The sequence below is a fragment of the Talpa occidentalis genome, unplaced genomic scaffold (genome assembly GCF_014898055.3).
Source record: "Talpa occidentalis isolate TD23 unplaced genomic scaffold, MPIMG_talOcc4v2.1 talOcc4.5, whole genome shotgun sequence".
Classification (NCBI taxonomy): Eukaryota; Metazoa; Chordata; class Mammalia; order Eulipotyphla; family Talpidae; genus Talpa; species Talpa occidentalis.
Window position 1 is genome coordinate 50799229 of NW_023604861.1, and position 18636 is coordinate 50817864.

The 18636-nt window shown below is 39.0% G+C and overlaps 1 protein-coding gene across 13 annotated transcripts in view; it reads right to left on the reverse strand.

The window, feature by feature from the left end:
- Positions 1-18636, reverse strand: part of STARD13 (StAR related lipid transfer domain containing 13) — a 367001-nt gene that overhangs the window by 61710 nt on the left and 286655 nt on the right. For all 13 annotated transcript variants that reach the window (XM_054701404.1, XM_054701408.1, XM_054701403.1 and 10 more), the window contains one exon: positions 153-224. In XM_054701404.1, the coding sequence (XP_054557379.1) occupies positions 153-224 (72 nt within the window). The remainder of the gene's footprint in view (positions 1-152; positions 225-18636) is intronic.

Sequence of the window (18636 nt, forward strand, 5' to 3'; positions counted from 1 at the left end):
GCCTAACCCTCAGGCGTTGTAAAGGCCAAGAGAAAAAGAGAGTGAAGAAAAGTGGTCGAGAAAAAACTTGGCAATCAAAAGACACCACAGGATATATACAGTTCATTTTGAATTCATTCCCTTTATGAAGAGTGAAGGGGTGGCCAACCTACCCTCATATAACTGAGCGTATTGCGGGAACCCAGCAGCGCGGAGCCAGTCACATGCTTCCTTTGCCTCAATCTCTGAAAAACACAAGAAAGGGAAATGCGTGAGTCTACCAGCCACACACTGGAATTCTATCTTCTTAATCAAGGAGAAACTGGTGAGCATTGTGCAAGTCATTACAAAGCAAAATTGTTCTCAGGTAAGTCTGTATTAAGTAGGCTCCCCAGAAATGGGTGTAAAATGAGCAGGTATCACAAAGGTACTTGTTATGTGTCTACTAAAATTATCTTCAAATGTTGATCCATAAGTATTTGGATAATAACAAAACCACAGATTACTGAACACAAAGGCTGAGTTTCAGGCAGGGAAAAAGGTCTTATTTATACACCAGGGAACCAAGGGGGCTACGGAGAAGAAGAAAATACTTCTTGATTTTTTTCCAATTTTTTTCTTAACTTTTAAAGATAAGACTAAGAATATTTATTCTACAGTCCTTTACTTTTCCACTCTTGGGATAATAAAAGAAAGAATACAACTGGAGTCTATGCAAATGTATTTTTTTCATGAAGAAGGGTATTACAAAGATCCATACATTCTCTGATGTTATTAATGGCTTTAATTCCCAATGCCCTATAACCCGAGGTTCATTCATCAAACACATAAGAATGATTTCAAGCTGCAGAGTTGCAGCATGGAAAAGCAAAGCTGGTGATCCAGAATTGTGACGTAAGTTTTAGGAGGCTTCTAGAATCTCTAAGGGTCAATCCCAGGAGGCTTATCTGTCCTTTGGGTGACCATTTTTGGTGTGGACATACAAACAGCACACAGGATCACCTGCCTGGAGAAGCTGTGGAGTGAGATGGGCAGAGTCTACAGTGTGTGAACCAGGTCACTTTTTGACCTTGTAAATCCTGGATCATTTCCCAACCACAGATCTGATAGATACATTTGAATACAAGGGAAAATAAACTCATCTGTCAAAAGTCCAGTTTCTCCAAACAAAACTGAACAGCTGATTTTAACAGATCTCAACCAGGGCCCGTCCTCTGCTGTTGGGATGGTGCCTGGGCAGGGCATTGTATTTCCATTTACTCTGACATTTGCTTTCCCCCATAACCAAGCCGGAGAGAACAGGGTGTTCTTAAGACCACTGCACTTTACACTAACATCAGCTGTGGACCTGCGACTGTTCATCTATGTTGGCAGTTCAATGGGTGTGCAGCATAATGTTTAATGTGATACAGATTCTGGTATAAGTTAGAAAAATAAACCAAAGACCAGATTTGGAGGGCCTCCCTGGTGGCGCAAGGGTTAAAGCACCGTACTATGAAGCAATCTGCAGCCTCAGTAGCATGAATTCGATCCCCGGACAGCTGGGGAGCAACCCACATGGTGAGGCAGACCTCTCCTGTCTTGTCTGCTGCTCCGCTCAGCAGTGTATTTCATCAGTTTGCCTGCTCTCTTCCCACTCTGTCTCTGGTGAATCCTCTCACACCCTATACCTCTGGCCTGCACCCCAGCTCTTGTATACATAAATAAATCTTTAAAACAAAAAAGACCAGATTTTACACAGGCCCCTAAAACCTACACCCTCATCCCACTGATCATGTTTGATATGGAATGAGATTCAAATTCAAGGACACAGAGACTGGGGTGGTCCCCTCCTGTAGTACTTGCTTTTTATGGCATCCTCTAACCCACTGTCATTTCTGGGCTTGAGAGTTTCCGGGTATTGAGCTTTTTCTCTGCTGTGAGGATATTTTTTTTAAGCCTAGTTGCTATCTGCACTGACCTAATATGTACTCTTGCCTGTCATGTACATATCATTCAGAACTACCTGGAAATAAAGGCTTTGGGAAATATTTCTATCAGGTGGGTATCTCTGAGATCTACAAGTGAAGGCCTTCAGCTGAATGGCACTGAATGGGCTAACTTGAGCTTTCCCTTTGGAGGATACAAAAGGCAGTTATTCTAAGTTTCAAGAGTTCTATTTAGAACTCACTTGAGAGTCTGAGGCAAAGCTTTCCACTATGATAACCACAAATGTACTTCAGGGGAAGTAGGAAAGGCACATTCTGATTATAACATGTTGTCAGTGTGGTGAGTTATATTGAGTTGTAGATAAGCTGTTGCTTTAGAAACTTTCAGACTTGGGGTTTACCTTTTACTTCAAAATAATACCATAGTCAGTCATGAGAGAATATAATTTCTAGACAGGCTGTAAACTGAATTATGAGTTAGCAAGAAGCACAGAATTCTGTTTTTCTATTGGAACACATGAACAGCATGCAGTTTCCTACATTCTTACTATTACTACTGTTGAAATGTAATAGTAAGCAGGAGCGCTCCTGAGAGATGGACCATAAAGAACAAATGGAGGAGACCTGGAAGGCAGGGAATTTACAACATAGAGAGTTCACAGGAGAGTGGAAAGATGCTTATAAAAAGTGTTGGACCTGTGGAAAGCAAGGGCTTGGACAAGAGAACAGAAAGGGTTAGGAGTTGGGGCAGAGGAAGGTAGCACCTTTCAGAATGGAAGACTCTTGTTGGGCAGTGGAATAGGGCTCAGACTAGCTTGGGAGATTTGACTTAAAAGGCTTTCTGGACAACTTCATTTCATTTATTTACAAGGGCAACACAGATAACAAACTGAAATCCTATCTACAGGTAAACAAATAATCAATTCTTAACCAGAATCTGGCTAAATCAAACTCTCAAATCAGCTGATTTTTGAAATGAGTAGGTATTTAGCTTTTAAGTCTCAGTTCAAATGATGACTAAAACTACAGATAGTATATAATAACAAATCAGAAGAAGCCAAAAATAACAAATCCCAGCATGGTGAATGGCTCCTCCCCATTACTGCCTATTCCCAATTTATCATCCTATTTCTAAAATGTCTACTAAACGAGCACTTCCCAGTCCCACCACTGGTAGTCCCAAAACATTGTTATATCAATTTGAGGACAAAACAGACTTGTTTACCACCCAGTGAGAAAAAAAAATAATCTGGCATAATTAACTACTATCAAAATTGACTTGTATGAAGGGGAAAAAAGAGCCTTACAATTTCTACCGATCCCCGACAGTTCCTACTAACATCTATCAACCAAATGCCAATGTGCTCCTGGGGACTATAACTCTTGCAGTGGTCAAAATGATCACAAGATTAAAAAGAAATCATTACTGCTGGTGTCCTCATTTGACAAAGGTCTACCTAATGAGATTTAAATGACATTTGAGGAGAGTCTGAAACCTTATTGTCACTTTGCTCTTGTGAGCCAACACAACATCATGAAAGAGCTCTAAGGGTCACTAAAATCACATTTTGATGGTTATTTGTTCCTCATTTGCTATCTATACCTGCCCCTTTAGCAGCTCAGCTCCATGACTGTAAGGTAAAGCATGAACTTACAGGAAGTATCCTATAGAAAACCTAAATGTGGACTGGAACCAGGGCCCCTTGCACAGAGCTGACCCTAGTCTCTACTGTGGTTACTTCATTACCATTGCTAAAGAAAATTCAATGTATTTGTCCCAGTATCATGACCGGATTTCAATGCACAGGATTCAATAGAAATATCAAGAGAATTTCATATTACAACCTCACACCATTATACGTAAAAAGCATTTCCGTTTTACTCTGTAATGAGTATCTATTTTTGCCTGTTCAACATCTTTCCACACTGCTTTGCATGTCTATATTAAGAGCCTCCTCTATAGGGTTTATGTGGGACTGATTCCTCATTGCCCCTGACACATTCCTTGGTCATAACACCACCATCCACAGAGATGCTCCTTAAGAGAGCTCCATGACCTTCAGTCTAAGGAGCCCAAGGAGTTTTGGGATTTGAAGTTAATAGTTGAGGGGGCTGAATCGACTGGTTGAAAAGGGAGCTATTCAGTTTTACAATTGGAGCTTGATCTGCACAAAAACCAAGCAAAGCTTTTTACTCAACAAATTCAGAATATGGTTTGGCACAAGACAAGCTCTTCCGCCATGTATCTATGATTCCACTTTAGGGAAAGTCACTTGTTTTGCCTTAGTTGATTTTCCTAGACACTGGGAACATGATATGACCTCTGTCCAGAGCAGAACAGTAGAGGGAGGCCATTTTACTAGTTCCTGTGGGAGTGCATATGGAAGGAGGTGAGAACAAGGTTACTGTGGAAGGTAATCATGGCCTGTGACACTGGCTTTAATAAGCATGATCATGTTTCTTTCTTTTTTTTTTTTTCAAAGATTTATTTATTTATTTACACAAGCACTGGGTACAGTCAGAAGCATGGGAGGGTGAGAGAATTCACCAGAGCCACAGCAGGGAGCAGAACAGGCAGACTGACCTAATGCACTGCTGAGGGGAGCAGCGGGCACGGCAGGAGAGGTCTGCGCGCCATGTGGGACCCTCGCCCAGCGGCCGGGGATTGAACCGGCGCTGCAGAGGCTGCATGCAACTTCACAACCCAGCGCTTAACTGCTGTGCCACCGGAGAGGCCCTGTTTTTTTTAAAAAAGATTTATTTATTTATGCATACAAGAGCTTGGGTACAGGCCAGAGGTGTAGGGAGTAAGAGGATTCACCAGAGACAGAGTGGGGAACAGAACAGGCAGATTGACTGAAGTACACTGCTGAGGGGAGTAGCAGGTGAGGCAGGGGAGGTCTGTTGTGCCATGTGGTTTGCTCCCTGGCTGGCTGGGGGTAGGGATCAAACTCGTGCTGCAGAGGCTGCGGACAGCTTCATAGGCTGCGTCTTAACCCCTTGCGCCACCAGGGAGGCCCCGATCATGTTTCTTAATTGTACATGTTCAGTGTTGGAAACATAAAAGTATAGAAAGTCGCGACAAAAGAAAAACTCAACTCATTCCGTTACTAACAAATAAGTCAAGAGTGTTACTTGTAAAATGCTAATATGGCCATATCTTTGGTTGGTCCTTTTTTTCACATAATATATTGAGAGTATTTCCCCATATAATGATATTGTTAACAAAAATAGGAAATTTACTTTGATTTCAGAAATAATAAGTACTTAGTTTTTGAATACTGCCAATTATACTTCATGGCTGGATGGTGATAACATCATTTATCAATTCAGTAGGATCTCACCAGCACAGACTATGGGGAAGGCTGGAAGATGATGTGAGCTAAAGAAAACTGACAAGGTGTTTCTTTAAAGAAGTATCATTTAGTGATGCTAAAATACAGTTAGATGGACAAAGTTCAGGAAGTCAAGTAAGGAAATATATTGAGCACAGCAAATTTGCCACCCAGGTTTGCAGACCACCTCTCATGCTACAATCTTACTAAATTTTTAAACTGGCGCTTCCAAGTGCTTGAGAACAGCATGTCCTTGTCAAGCATTTTAAGTGCATTGGTTTATACTATTCTCAGCATAGCAAAAATTTTTTCTTATTGCTAACTCAAAAGAATTTTACGTTTTTCAAATGACCTGAAATTCAAATTAGGGCCACATTAAATTTTTTTATCTTTAGAAAATTAGCTTGCCTGTATAGCATGGAAAGATTCTGATGTCATTACATACGGGCACAGATATTTATGTTGTTCTGAAAAATTTGCAATTTTGATACTGCTGGTTTAAGTCAGCCTTTTTTTCTTGAATGCTCATTAAGTGTACTTAAGAGAAGTGGAGAAAAAGAGACAGCATGGATCGCCATGTGATTTACAAAAGTAAGCTTGAGATCTGTATTTTGTTTTTGCATTTAAATTGGCTAACATGGTGGGCACCCTGTTTTTGAAAGATTATGGGTGACTCAACCATCATAAGATGTCTGCAGTGGTTGCAATTATCACTATTAAAGTATACCAAAGGTATTAACATTTCAACAGGCTCAAAGCTGTTGACTTAGGTGACTGCTACCGCTGAATTAGCTTCATTTTTAACTTACCACTTAAGGCAAATGAATCCTTTGTCTTCAGATGGAATTTCTCAAGTGAAATCCCTACTTACTGAAGGTGTATTTATTTGGTCATACAATAGGCCAGTTTTGTTAAAATCAATGCCAGGCTTTTTGTTCTATGGATAGGAATGATGCAATCATTGGTATTACAGAGAATCACACACTACCATCACAACTCCTCTCCCAGGAGGGATTTGGAACCTTACTAACAGGTGCAGGCTGGAACATCAGGTTTATGTAGAAAGAGACTTTTTTCTAAAGATTTATTTATTCATGCATACAAGAACTGAGGTACAGGCCAGAGGTGTGGGGGGCGAGAAGATTCACCAGACAGAGTGGGAAACAGAACAGACAGATTGACTGAAATACACTGCTGGGGGGAGCAGCCGGCGAGTCAGGAGAGGTCTACTGCGCCATGTGGGTAGCTCCCTGGCCGGGGATCGAACTCGTGCTGCAGTGGCTGTGGATTGGTTTATAGGTTGCATCTTAACCCCTTGTGCCACTAGGGAGGCCCAGAAATAGATTTTGATTTAGATGCCACCGCATGGCACCAGGGTACAACCCTTAGTATTCACTGACTCATGTAAGTTTTTTGCAATGTGTAAAAGACATGACTACATCTTAAATGTATACCAGCATATATTTTTCTAACATCAGAACATTTTCTAAATTACCAATAGGAATATACAATACAGGTTATTGAGAATAAACTTAAAATTAATAATCACTGAATATTCAAATCAGTGACCAAACTGATAAGTACCCATTTTGTCTCCCCATAACTTAAGGCAATTTTTTCATTAATGTGTAGCAAAACCTCTTGTTATCAGTGAATGTGTAATTATAGAAGAAATCTAGAAGATGTACATATTCCTGTGAAACAGAATTGTACTGTTACGATGGAGATTCAAGGCTGTTTATGTGTACATTTTTCCTGAACACAAGGCCCCAGGCATGTTGGGACGAACTAGTCCATCACCAGTTCTAATGTGAGCCTTATTTCCTAAGCTTTGAAGTATATTCTGCAAGCTGAATTCGTAGCAAATCTGGTCACTTAAAAATAATTTCTGCTGGAGTAAAAAAGGATGAAGGAAATTCTATAAGTAAATAGTAGATCTATTTCTTACCATTCAAGGATAGTTTTTAATCTTATTATAAATAACAAGATTTATAATTTGTCTATTTATTGAATCTATAATGAACACACATATATTCTTTTCTGTTCCCAATGATTCCCCACTTTTTGTGGTTGCCATGCAATATGCAGCTCTCTTCCAGCTGGGAAGCATATACTTCCCACCCCACTGATGTGTGGCTTGGCCATATGACTATTTTGACCAGTGAAACGTGAGTACAAGCAACCGACACATGCTAGTTTTTAGCAAAAGTCTTCATGAGCCATCACCTAATTCTGCCAGCTTTTTTTACCCTTTTCCCTTTGCCATGAGTCTAATATGTCTCAGACAGTGGTTGTTCTTTCAGCCAGGGCCCTGGAATGATAACACAAGGAACAAAGCCACAGCAGACTGGCTGTTGACTTGTTATGTGAGCAAGAAATAAATTTCTGTTGTTTTATGCCACTACATCTTGGGGAACAATTTGTTACAGTGGCACAATCTACTATAAGCTAGTTTAACGTAGCTGCCAGATATTCATCCTATTGTTGAACATACAGAATGCACTATGAATCTTTATTTCAACTTGTAGCTGGTGCTAGGACATCTGCTAGTGTGCATAGAAATGAATGGTCTCAGTAATTATTTCTGGTAGGAATTCCGCCTTCCTGCCTACAGTGCACAGCCTACATGAATATTAAAAATGTAAATAATTCTTTCATGCTCCTCTATCACAGGTATCCACATGTGTGTGGGCTCTCTCACACACACACACAGACACACACACACACACACATGCCACTTTTTCTCTTTCATACATATACACACTTAGAGCACAGAAAAATCAAAAGGTCACTTGCAATTGAACAAGGAAAGTTTTCAGGATAAATACTGTTCTCTATGCCCATATTGCTAAGAGTATATAAAATAACCCCTCCCCCCAATCAATCTCAAAGAAAAAGAAAGCAGAAAATATATGCTCTACTAGCCAAATAGTTTCTGACCAGATTGCTTTGACTCAAGTTTTCCATGAGGCAGAATAGCTCTTTATTCTCCTCTTTCATTTGGTACAGATTGTTCCCATCAGGCGCTTGTGGTATTTCTCAGAGAGGCTTCATGCATACACAAGCACATGAAAATACTCAGCCTTTTGAAGATGTGGAGCCACTGCCTACCACGAAATCCCAAGAGATGTCCAAGATGGAGTCAGTTAAGTAATTGGATGCAAGGTAGGGGAATTGATTCATATAATTAGAAAGAAGTCATAATTTGCAGGCCTTGGCCAATGCACTTCCATATTGATCCAACAAGGTAATGGAATCTCGATTTAACCATTCTTGGATAAAGGTATGAAATTCTGGAAGTGACTTCTCTCTCTTTCTCTAACTCTGTTCCTTTGGCCTCTTGACAAGGTAGAAAATAAGAGTCCACAGTAGCTGATTTGATGCTGGCTCCCAGGAGCAAAAGCTCTAATATCCACGAGGTAGGCCAAATTGCCATTATAGGAAAGAATGTTGCATGTTCTGTCATGCTGACAATTTCTTGTGTGGGTAAAATCCACTACTTAACAAGTCCCACCATCACTTGGATGCCACATTCCTTGGCTTTGGACAGGCACATTTCTACCTTGCAACAACTCTTTAAAAGCATTTATTTATTATTTAAATAACTTTTTTAAAAATTAAGGTATAATTCACATATGATATTATATTAGTTTCAGGTGTGGAACATGATTTGATATTTGCGAATATTGAAAAATCATCACCATAAGTTAACACCTATGGATACATAGTTATACATTTTTAAAATTAAGACTTCTATTTTAAATGTTAAAACATTCATTCATATATTAGGGAATCAAACCCTTCTGTATCTATTTTCAGTCATATCTAAATATCTACAATTTGAAAAGATTTACTTGCTACTTCAATTTCTTAACTCAGCTCTTTTATAGCTTTGGGTATTCCAATTACACCAGAAGCTTTCAAGCTACCATGCAGGCATCTGGAGAACAAAATCTGTCCACCAGATAAAATAACTCCAAGAATCCTATACAGATTCAAGTTTTTTATTTGAATCTGGGGCAAGCATGACATGATAGTCACCAAAACTTCTGACTTCAAACCTAAGGTTCTGTGCATTTAACTTCTCATAAACAGTAATACCTGGATCAGTCAAGATGAGTGTTTGCTTAATTAATCCCCCCCAAAAATGTGCATAATTCAAGTGCAATTTTATTAACTATTTTATAAAAATTTAAAAATGTATGCATGCATCTTATTTACTGGGAAAAATATTTACTGGGAATTTTTCAATATGTCTTTGCCAGTTTTCTGAAATACTTTCTACTGTCTGCATTAGCACTGGTGTGTGAATCATTTTCTAAGCATACGCTACTCATTCCAGAAAATCAGGACCAGATTAAAAAAAAATAAGTTATTAATAGGTTTTCACTTAAAGATTCATTTTTCTTTCTGTTCTTCAGGGCTATAGAGACCATTGAGTTTAGAGATTTGCTAAGAATCAGGATTTTTATTTTGCAATTCATTAATTCACACACATACACACACACACATACACACAAAATTCCTTAAAGAAAGCAATTTAAAATGAGATCAGGTAGTTAAAAATAGCTTTACCTGATTTGGGGTGGGGAGAGATCAAGCTTCCAAATGAAGATGTGGGAAACTTAACTGGCCACTCTTCTCCTGTGGGGCCTTTTTCATTAGACATCATGAGATACATAAATGAATTGTATCTTGCTATGATCTAACCACAAGTTAATTGAGGCATCCCATAAATACACCACAAATGCAACCAAATAGGTTTTAAAAAAAGTTATATAAACCATAAAAAAGTTTTAAAAGCTTAAAGCATAATAAAAGTTTAAAATTCTTTGAAGAGTTCAATTTGGACAGAAAAGAACTTAATTTTAAAGAGTCACTTGGGTCTTAATAATTACTGTCACAAAATCTTTGTTGAACCCCTTTAAATTTCAAGTTTAAAAACACAGCAGGAAATGGCAGAAACATGTGTCATGTAACCACATAACTACTTGTAAATGGAAGGAGATCTGGATAACTCTGCCTTTTATGATTATAAATTAATTACCTGACTAGCTTTACTAATGTAGTCAATATGATGGTTTTGACAAATATGATTGCCCAAGTACTCACAAAATTCAGGCATAGAGGATCATTTCTTCTAAGAACAGGCCTGGATAGGAACTAAAGGTGACTTAAAATTCCCTCTTAAATGAAATCTGAAAGAAGAGGAGCACAATCTAAACTCAAGAATTGAAACACGGTGGGCCTCCCCCGTGGCACAGTGGTTGAGCACTGGGTTGCGAAGCTGCCCGCAGCCTCTGCAGCGCCGGTTCGATCCCCGGCTGCTCCCCGGCCACCGAAGGCGGGTCCCACATGGTGCGCAGACCTCTCCTGCCGCCCGCTGCTCCCCTCAGCAGTGTACTTCGGTCCTTCTGCCTGCTCTGCTCCCCGCTCTGGCTCTGGTGAATTCTCTCACCCTCCCGCGCTTCTGACTGTACCCAGTGCTTGTATAAATAAATAAATAAATCTTTAAAAAAAAAAAAAAAGCAAGTATTATATAAAAAAAAGAATTGAATTGAAACACTGCATATGTACACTCAAAACAAGACTGAAATATACTGACAAGTATATTTCAAGTATATATATATATAATATATATATACAAGTATATATACATACTGACAAAGGGAAAAAGCACAAATAAATTTAACAATTTCAAGTGTTAGCAAGATTCTTGAATTACAAAAGCACCAGCAAACTCACTATTGAAGGTTTTTGGTGACTTCAGACACCAGATAACACTGATCATTGATGCCTCTCACAGGCCGGATAATCTATGACAGCCAATCTGAGGACAAGTGGAACAAGGGGCAACATGGGCTTTAGCTGCATTCAGGTGAAATGGAGGACAAAAGAGAAGACCCAAGTGGATGCTTATTTAGTTTTAAAAAGTCAAATAAAAATGATTTCAATTTCCTTATACTTACTGAAAATATATGTAAAAAGGAGATAAAGAAAAAAATGCTATAATTCTACTGCCTGGGGGTTGAACAACATCTTGTTGCATACAGTCCCTTATACTTTTATTATGAAGATGTGTATAATATCTAGGTTGAGTTTACTATTACATACGGTTTACAGGTCGTATATTAACATAGATTGCTAAAATTATAATCTGCTTTTTCATTTGCTGATGCATTCTGAACTTCTTTCCATGCCAATAGATGTCCTTTTCAAACATTTGAGATGGCTGAATAATATTCCTACGGTGATTGCTTTAACAAGCATCTTCTTTTATCAGTCAAGGTTCCCGTAATCATGGGTGAAAAATAATAAATCCAATCCTCTGGAGGTTTTTGTTCTAAATAAAGAATTTTACCAGAACGTGCATACTGGTGAATACATTTCAGGGAGTACTTCTGGGTTGACATTTCTCATGTTATTTTACATTCTGGATTAAAACACATCTCATATGGTTTTGATTTATATTCTCAGAAGACTTCAAAAAGGAAATTCCAAGTGGAAGTTTATTCATACACCAGAACTATGTTTAAATGATGCTACAGGGATGTCTTAAACTAACACAAGTCAGGAAGTTCAAAGTTAAGGTTAGATTTTGGACCATGTTCCCACCTCTTCCTTCTTGGTATTTGCTAAGTGGAAATTTTATGTAACAGCTGTTCTTCGTGTCTTTGACCTCCTGCATATGTATTTAGATAATTTCAAAGATGCATTTCACTTTATGGAATAAATCGGTATTTTCTAAAGTGTGTTGCTGAAGTTACATTAAGAACAAAACAAAACATAAAATAGACTAAATAAAGAAAAGCTCCATATCTTTTCTTAACGACTAAATGAATTTTTAAACTCTTCATGACTCCCTAATTCCTTTCAACAGGGATTAAAGTCAAATGTGACCCATATTTCTAAAACTAGCAAATTCAACTAGGAATGCATCTCTTTAGAACCAACAGCTTTATTTTTGTGCTGGGTTAATGCTACTGTTTTAAAGGAGGGTTTAAAGTGAAGACATTCTAACATTTTTCTTAATTAATGACATAGCTATCATATAAACTCAATTTTCTTCTCTTCTTGCATATATATGTATGTTGTATGAATTAACTTGTTTTTAAACATTTATCAATTTACTTAGAAAACATTCCTTTATTTGTGGGTATACTACAGATGAAAGGTATACAGCAGTCCTGGCTGGAAGCAAGGACTGAATTCAAATCCTGGCCCCATCTCCTATTATCTTCAAGATTTTGCATAGGTTAACTTCAGCAAGCCTTAGTTTCATTATAACAAGAGAATAAACAATAGTGCCTGAATTAGAGCATTGTTGTCAGGATGAAATGAGTTACTGCCTGAAAAGTGACTAGATATTACTAGGGCCATAGTGTTTGCTGCTATAGAGGAAGTACTTACTATTACTTTCGCATAATAAAAAATAGTGGTGCTGATTTTCTCTACTCAGCTCTTCCTTACTTGGCCTTGAGAAGGAGAAGGCAGTCATCTTATTTATTTATACAGCAGACATCTGTTGGATGCCCACCATGTGAAAAGCCTGCTGGGAAGCACTGTGGGAGAATGCACAGCTGTGACAGGGAGGTCCTGTCTTGCAGGTCTCTAAGCTCAGCATGCAAGACAAAGACACATGCAGGCATCTCCACAACCCAAGAAAGCAAAAGTCTGCCAGAGTAAGACAAAACCCTCCAGGGTTCAGAGCAGGAACAGCATTTTGGAAGTGACCAGGACAAATGGCTAGCTAAAATGGCTAGCTAACTGTAACAATTGGTTCCATCTGTAACAATCCCTTTTCTGCCCATTGACTAATTTTGAAGTTGGGATTCCTGTGAACTCTGCGCCTTCATGGAGTAAATGCCTATGTTTCTCCATCCATGCCTGCAGAAGGATTTTTGGGCTAAGTGCTGCCTGTTCCTTTCCTTATGTCCTGATTCTCATGACAACTCTAAACTGGCAATTAATTTTTTACATTTATAGAAGATTTTGTTATGCTCTTTCTCTTAATGTTGTATCGAAGGAAGACAATAATACAATGCTATTTCACAAGATATAACAAAGGTCATAAATGAAAAGTGACACTTTGAAAATGGCAGTCAGGGACTCTACAGGCTGATATTTTTAGGATATGAACATCAGGTTGAGCAAAACAATCTAGCAATTATAGTTTATGATGTGCTTCCCAGTTAATAAGTAAAATATTAGCTATCAGGTGCTTGATATGTAGGGATCTCAAGGGCAAAGATGTATTTAAACATAACCAAACACATCAGAATCTTGGGAAAGAAATCTGTCAGACATGCAGGCTTTGTTAAGGGAAATGCCTTCAAAAGATTATTATTCCATGTTATGAGGGGAAAAAAAACTAAACAAATGAGAAAATTGTGAGCAAGGGATACAAGTTTCCTGTGGATTAATGAATGGGGGAAGTTTCGGGTTAATGTGGAGTCCAAGGTCATTGACCTCAGGAGGTCATGAATCTCCCAGATAGGTTTCCTGTCAAGGTCATTCCCGCTATTAAAAACATCCTAGGTGTGTGTTCAGCAATCTGAATCCAGGAGGTAACCGGGAGGGTAATTCAAATACCATTAAAATACTTCAAATTATTTACAATAAAAACAAAGAAACGGTTTGCTCTTATGCTTAGAATAATTACAACTAATGTTTCATGACAGTTCAAATTATATTTAATGTTGAACAGAAATTGAGAAAGCAATCCCCTTTGAACTTTTTTTCCCCAAAATAAGGAACAGTAAGTACATATTCACACACACACACACACACACACACACACACACACACACACTTTAATTGAGATGAAGTTTGTCTTGCTTAGACTAAGAACTAGGGGTTCTTAACCTTCGGTTTTTAGATAGAATGCAGAACCTTAGGAACCTCTTTCTATGCAAGTATTGTTAGGTAGGTGCTTTGTTTGCTACAACTAAGTAGATTTCATTAAATTCTCTGATTCCTTTAATCCTCCACTAAAGTACTCACATTTAACCCAAGAAGGAGAAAACTATATGCATCTTGGAGGCTGAAATGAGGGCCAGCTTTTTCCTGCTCTTTTTGGAGAATCAATTTTTGATTTTGGAAATTGGAAACACAAATGATCTCTCTCACTCACACGCAAGCATGCACTTACATAAAGGTTTACATATGTCCTGTAAACATATCATAGATAACTGCGAGCAAGCTTAAATAAATATGAAGTTTTTAGCATCCTTTTAAACTATAATATTGCAGGTACACAATACCAGATTGGCAAATAGATTGCATCTTTGCATGTCCAGTTCTTAGTCCAGAACCTTGCAAATGAATGTTAACTGAAGAGTGAATGACTGTATTAAGACTAAAACATTCGGGCCTCCCCGGTGGCGCAGCGGTTGAGCTCTGGGTTGCGAAGCTGCCCGCGGCCTCTGCAGCGCCGGTTCGATCCCCGGCTGCTCCCCGGCCACCAGAGGAGGGTCCCACATGGCGCGCAGACCTCTCCTGTCGCCCGCTGCTCCCCTCAGCGGTGTACTTCGGTCCTTCTGCCTGCTCTGCTCCCAGCTCTGGCTCTGGTGAATTCTCTCACCCTCCCGCACTTCTGACTGTACCCAGTGCTTATATAAATAAATAAATAAATAAATCTTAAAAAAAAAAAAGACTAAAACATTCAGACCTTCAAGAATTTATAGGCCCATAAATACCTACAACAATTTTCAGATACATGCCCTTCCAAACTCAAAGGCCTCTTGGAAATATAGGAATATATATTGTGAAGGTAGTTTGCAAACTGTAAAGCCCTTTATAAATATAAGGTAACATTATTCTTCTAGCTATGATCCCATCCCTGGGAGACATGTCCCCAGATAGCTCTAGGCAGCTGTGTCTTTGCATATGTTGATGTTGTTGCTATTTTCTGAAGGGCAGGGCATTTGACAATGTCCTAGCACTGCCTGGGAGAGCTGTTTCTGCTGGCTCTGATCCCCTTTCCCTTCCCTCTTCAAGGAATCTTTGGGAATTCCAAGGAAACAAATTACTGCAAGATTTAGTCTTGCAAGAAGAATAAATTTGTGAAAAGATTTTCCTGTTTTCTTCCTTTATAAGGCTATCAAATCTAACTGGGAGATACTCGTCCTTGAGGATAATTAGATATAACTATAGAAAAAGAGTATCACGGGGCTTTCAAATGTTTTGAACAATCTTTAGTAAGAAATACACTTTATGTAGTTGTGAACATTCACACACACACACTGGTGCGCACAAATGCTGAAACAAAGTTTCACAAAACAATTATACTTTACATATATGCAATGCTGCCTGGCATTTTCCTGTTGTTTTGTTCTCCCTTATTAAAAATTGTTGTTTATACCCCAGTCTAGAGAACACTGTCTTAGATGACACCGTCATATGAGAAGCATCTGGTCAATAAGTGGATGAACTGAACACAGTTCTGAGTGGTTAGCTTCTGGAGGATCGTCCTAGACTCTTTCCATCTCCTGGATTCCCTATATTTTCACAACACCACTCCAAGCGTTGATCTATTCAATGTATTCCTCAAATTCCTCTTCTCTCTACTCTATTCCGTTGCCTTGGTTTAGAGCCTCTCCGTGCTCCCAGGACTATGGTCACAGACTCCTGAGAGATATCTCTGCTGCAGTTCTTGCCTTCTTTACCCGAGATGTAAGTATGAACATTCTTTTATTTTATTTTATTTTATATAATTCTCACATCATTTTTCATTTTTGCACAATGTATGCATTTTCATTTCATTTCATTTCATTGGTTATACTCCCCATACAATTGCACCCCCCCACCCCGCTTATTTTGACCCTAGTCCTTCCTCTCCCCGCCCCCCACCCCGTAGTGTGTCTCTGGTTTATAGTTACTTGTGGATTTTGATTTTTACTTTGTATTAATTAGTCTTTTTCCTGGTCCCTTATTCAGGTTTTCAAAATTCCTGCTATGAGTGAACATTCTTTTAAAACCCTATGCTTCCCTGCCATCCACAAATAAAGCACCAGCCCAATACGAGTGCCCTCTCTCCTGGCGTCTGCTTGCTTCCAGGCATTCCCAGCCCAGTTTGGGTCCAGTTTCATGGAACCGCCTGGTCATCAGTCTGTGGTGTTGTTTCAAGTCCCATGCTTGTGCTTAGGCTGTTTCCTCTCTTTCCTCTGTCTTATCCCTCCTTTTTCTTTTTCTCCTCACCTACTCTCAGTTGCCTATTATGTTCAGATAAGGCATCATCTCCTGAATCCCAGTTTAGCCTGACTCTTCTCTGGACTTCGCTCTTAGATGAATGCCCTAAGGGTCAAGTACAGGCAGGACAGATAAGGGAAAGGAGAGAGTAAGTTGAGGTAAAAACTGTTCAGAGAGGATCTGTGATGATGGAGAGTTACATGGAGCATGGGTTTATTCTAGGGGTCCCTGAGCAAACCATGTTACTTTTCAAAATCTCAGTTTCCTCATCTGCAAAATGTCACTGTGTTATGCACAATCTTCAGAGGAGCTGTAAGGATGTGAGAGAAACTCCAGACAAGGAAGGGCATTCAGTTCACGGCTTCAGTCTGGTCCCCCAGATAGGGTTTCAGACTTTACTTTCTATTTGCATTTGTTTAACAAAATAAATTACGTAAATTGACGATGAACAGGCACTTAGAAATTGAAGCTACTATTATTAACTGAAATGAATTCTTTTCATATTTTTCCACTGATATACTTGAATGGCAGGAGAAAATAAACAGATATCCCTCATGAAGTATACCATTTCCACCTAGATATGGAGACAACAACATGACAAAAAGCTTTCCCTCAAATATTAAGAAAAAAGATGTTGCTCAAAGATGTACCATCCTGTAGCTTTTTATAAGCCTGGACATTCAATCCAGCTGAAGAGGCTCAGATGTAAATTTAAAAGAGAAATCTCACTTCTAGAGATGATTTATTGTTATTTTTAAATAGCAGCCTCGCCGAACACCTGGAAATGTGGGGTCCAGGTAAATTCTGCTTCTAGTCAAGCCACAGTGACAAAATGTTGGACCCAGAGGTCTGACTTTAATGAACTAAGAGACACCCAGGCAATCAAGAGCTGACTGCTGTAGGAGTAAGATCTCAGGCTGGAGGCAGAATCTCTGTAGTCAACATAAAGTTCTGGCTTGAAAACAAAGACCTTAAATCTCTTTCCATTAAAAAAAACAGGCAATCTTATGTTGTAAAGGCGATTTGTGCATTTCATTCAGGAAAGCAACCAACATCCTATAAAGATAATTTCAGGGATACAACCCCAATTTGTTCATTCACTCCCCTGTTTAAAAACCATCACCATTCCCAAGTAAAATCCAAACTTCTGAGGACAACATACAATTTTTGATCTCAGCATGGTTCCCTGGCATTTCCACCTGCATCTCAAAGGCAGACTGGATGCCAGTGGTACTAACCAACTCTGGGTCCTTGAAACTGTCACCACCTCCTTCTACTCCCACCCTCTGTTCTCTGTAGGTACTTTCTCGAATGGCTTTCTCCCACTTCATCTGAGCACCTAAATCTTATTCCTCTTTCCCTTTTGCTTTCTTTAATGCTCAGTTCTAGTTTTAACTTTCCTATGAAGTCCTACCTGACCACTCCATTCCTGCCACATGGATTAAGCGAGGAAAGTACTGTTGTCTCTCCTTTGGCCCGTGGTGTACTTTTGGCCCAGCACTTACCCCGACACTGGAATTTTTGGTTTACTTTGCCTTTCAGTTTCTCTTCATAGGCAATGTCCTTGCATATGATGCAGGAGCACCCAAAGAAGTTTGATTAAAGCTGTGTGGCAAACTGAGCTTCTGGGACCGATGCGCAAATAAATTTAAAGTGCTACTCCTCTCTCATGCTTCCGGCCACTGATAGTGGAGAAGAACCTTACTGCTCCCCAGTGACCTGAGAATCATCAGTTGAGATTCCAAGCCTCCACACTTCCTCTCCTCATTGTTTTCATTCGCATTAAAAAGGAACACCATGCATTTACATCACAGCCTCAAAATAAAGTTACAGGCAGAATGGATTCCATTTGAAACAGAAAGAACCACAGGCTTTCTAATGAATTAAATCCTTAAATACAACTAAAATATAAGGTGGAGTATGTTCCACTCCTTCATTCACATCATCAACAGAGTCTTTTAGTAGCAAACAGAACTCTCTACTCAGAGAGAAAGGGCTCAAAAGTTACATTATAATTCCAGCCATCAATCTTTCGTTTGAAATTTATATATCTTTTTCTTACAAGCCCTTTAAGAACATAAATACAGTTTAAAAACATTCCATAGTTGACCACAAGCAGCAAAAATCATGTTTCTGCAAACTTTCTCCTTGGTATAAAATGTCCTCTCAAACTGTGCAGGTACAGATGAACCCATGTTTATAAC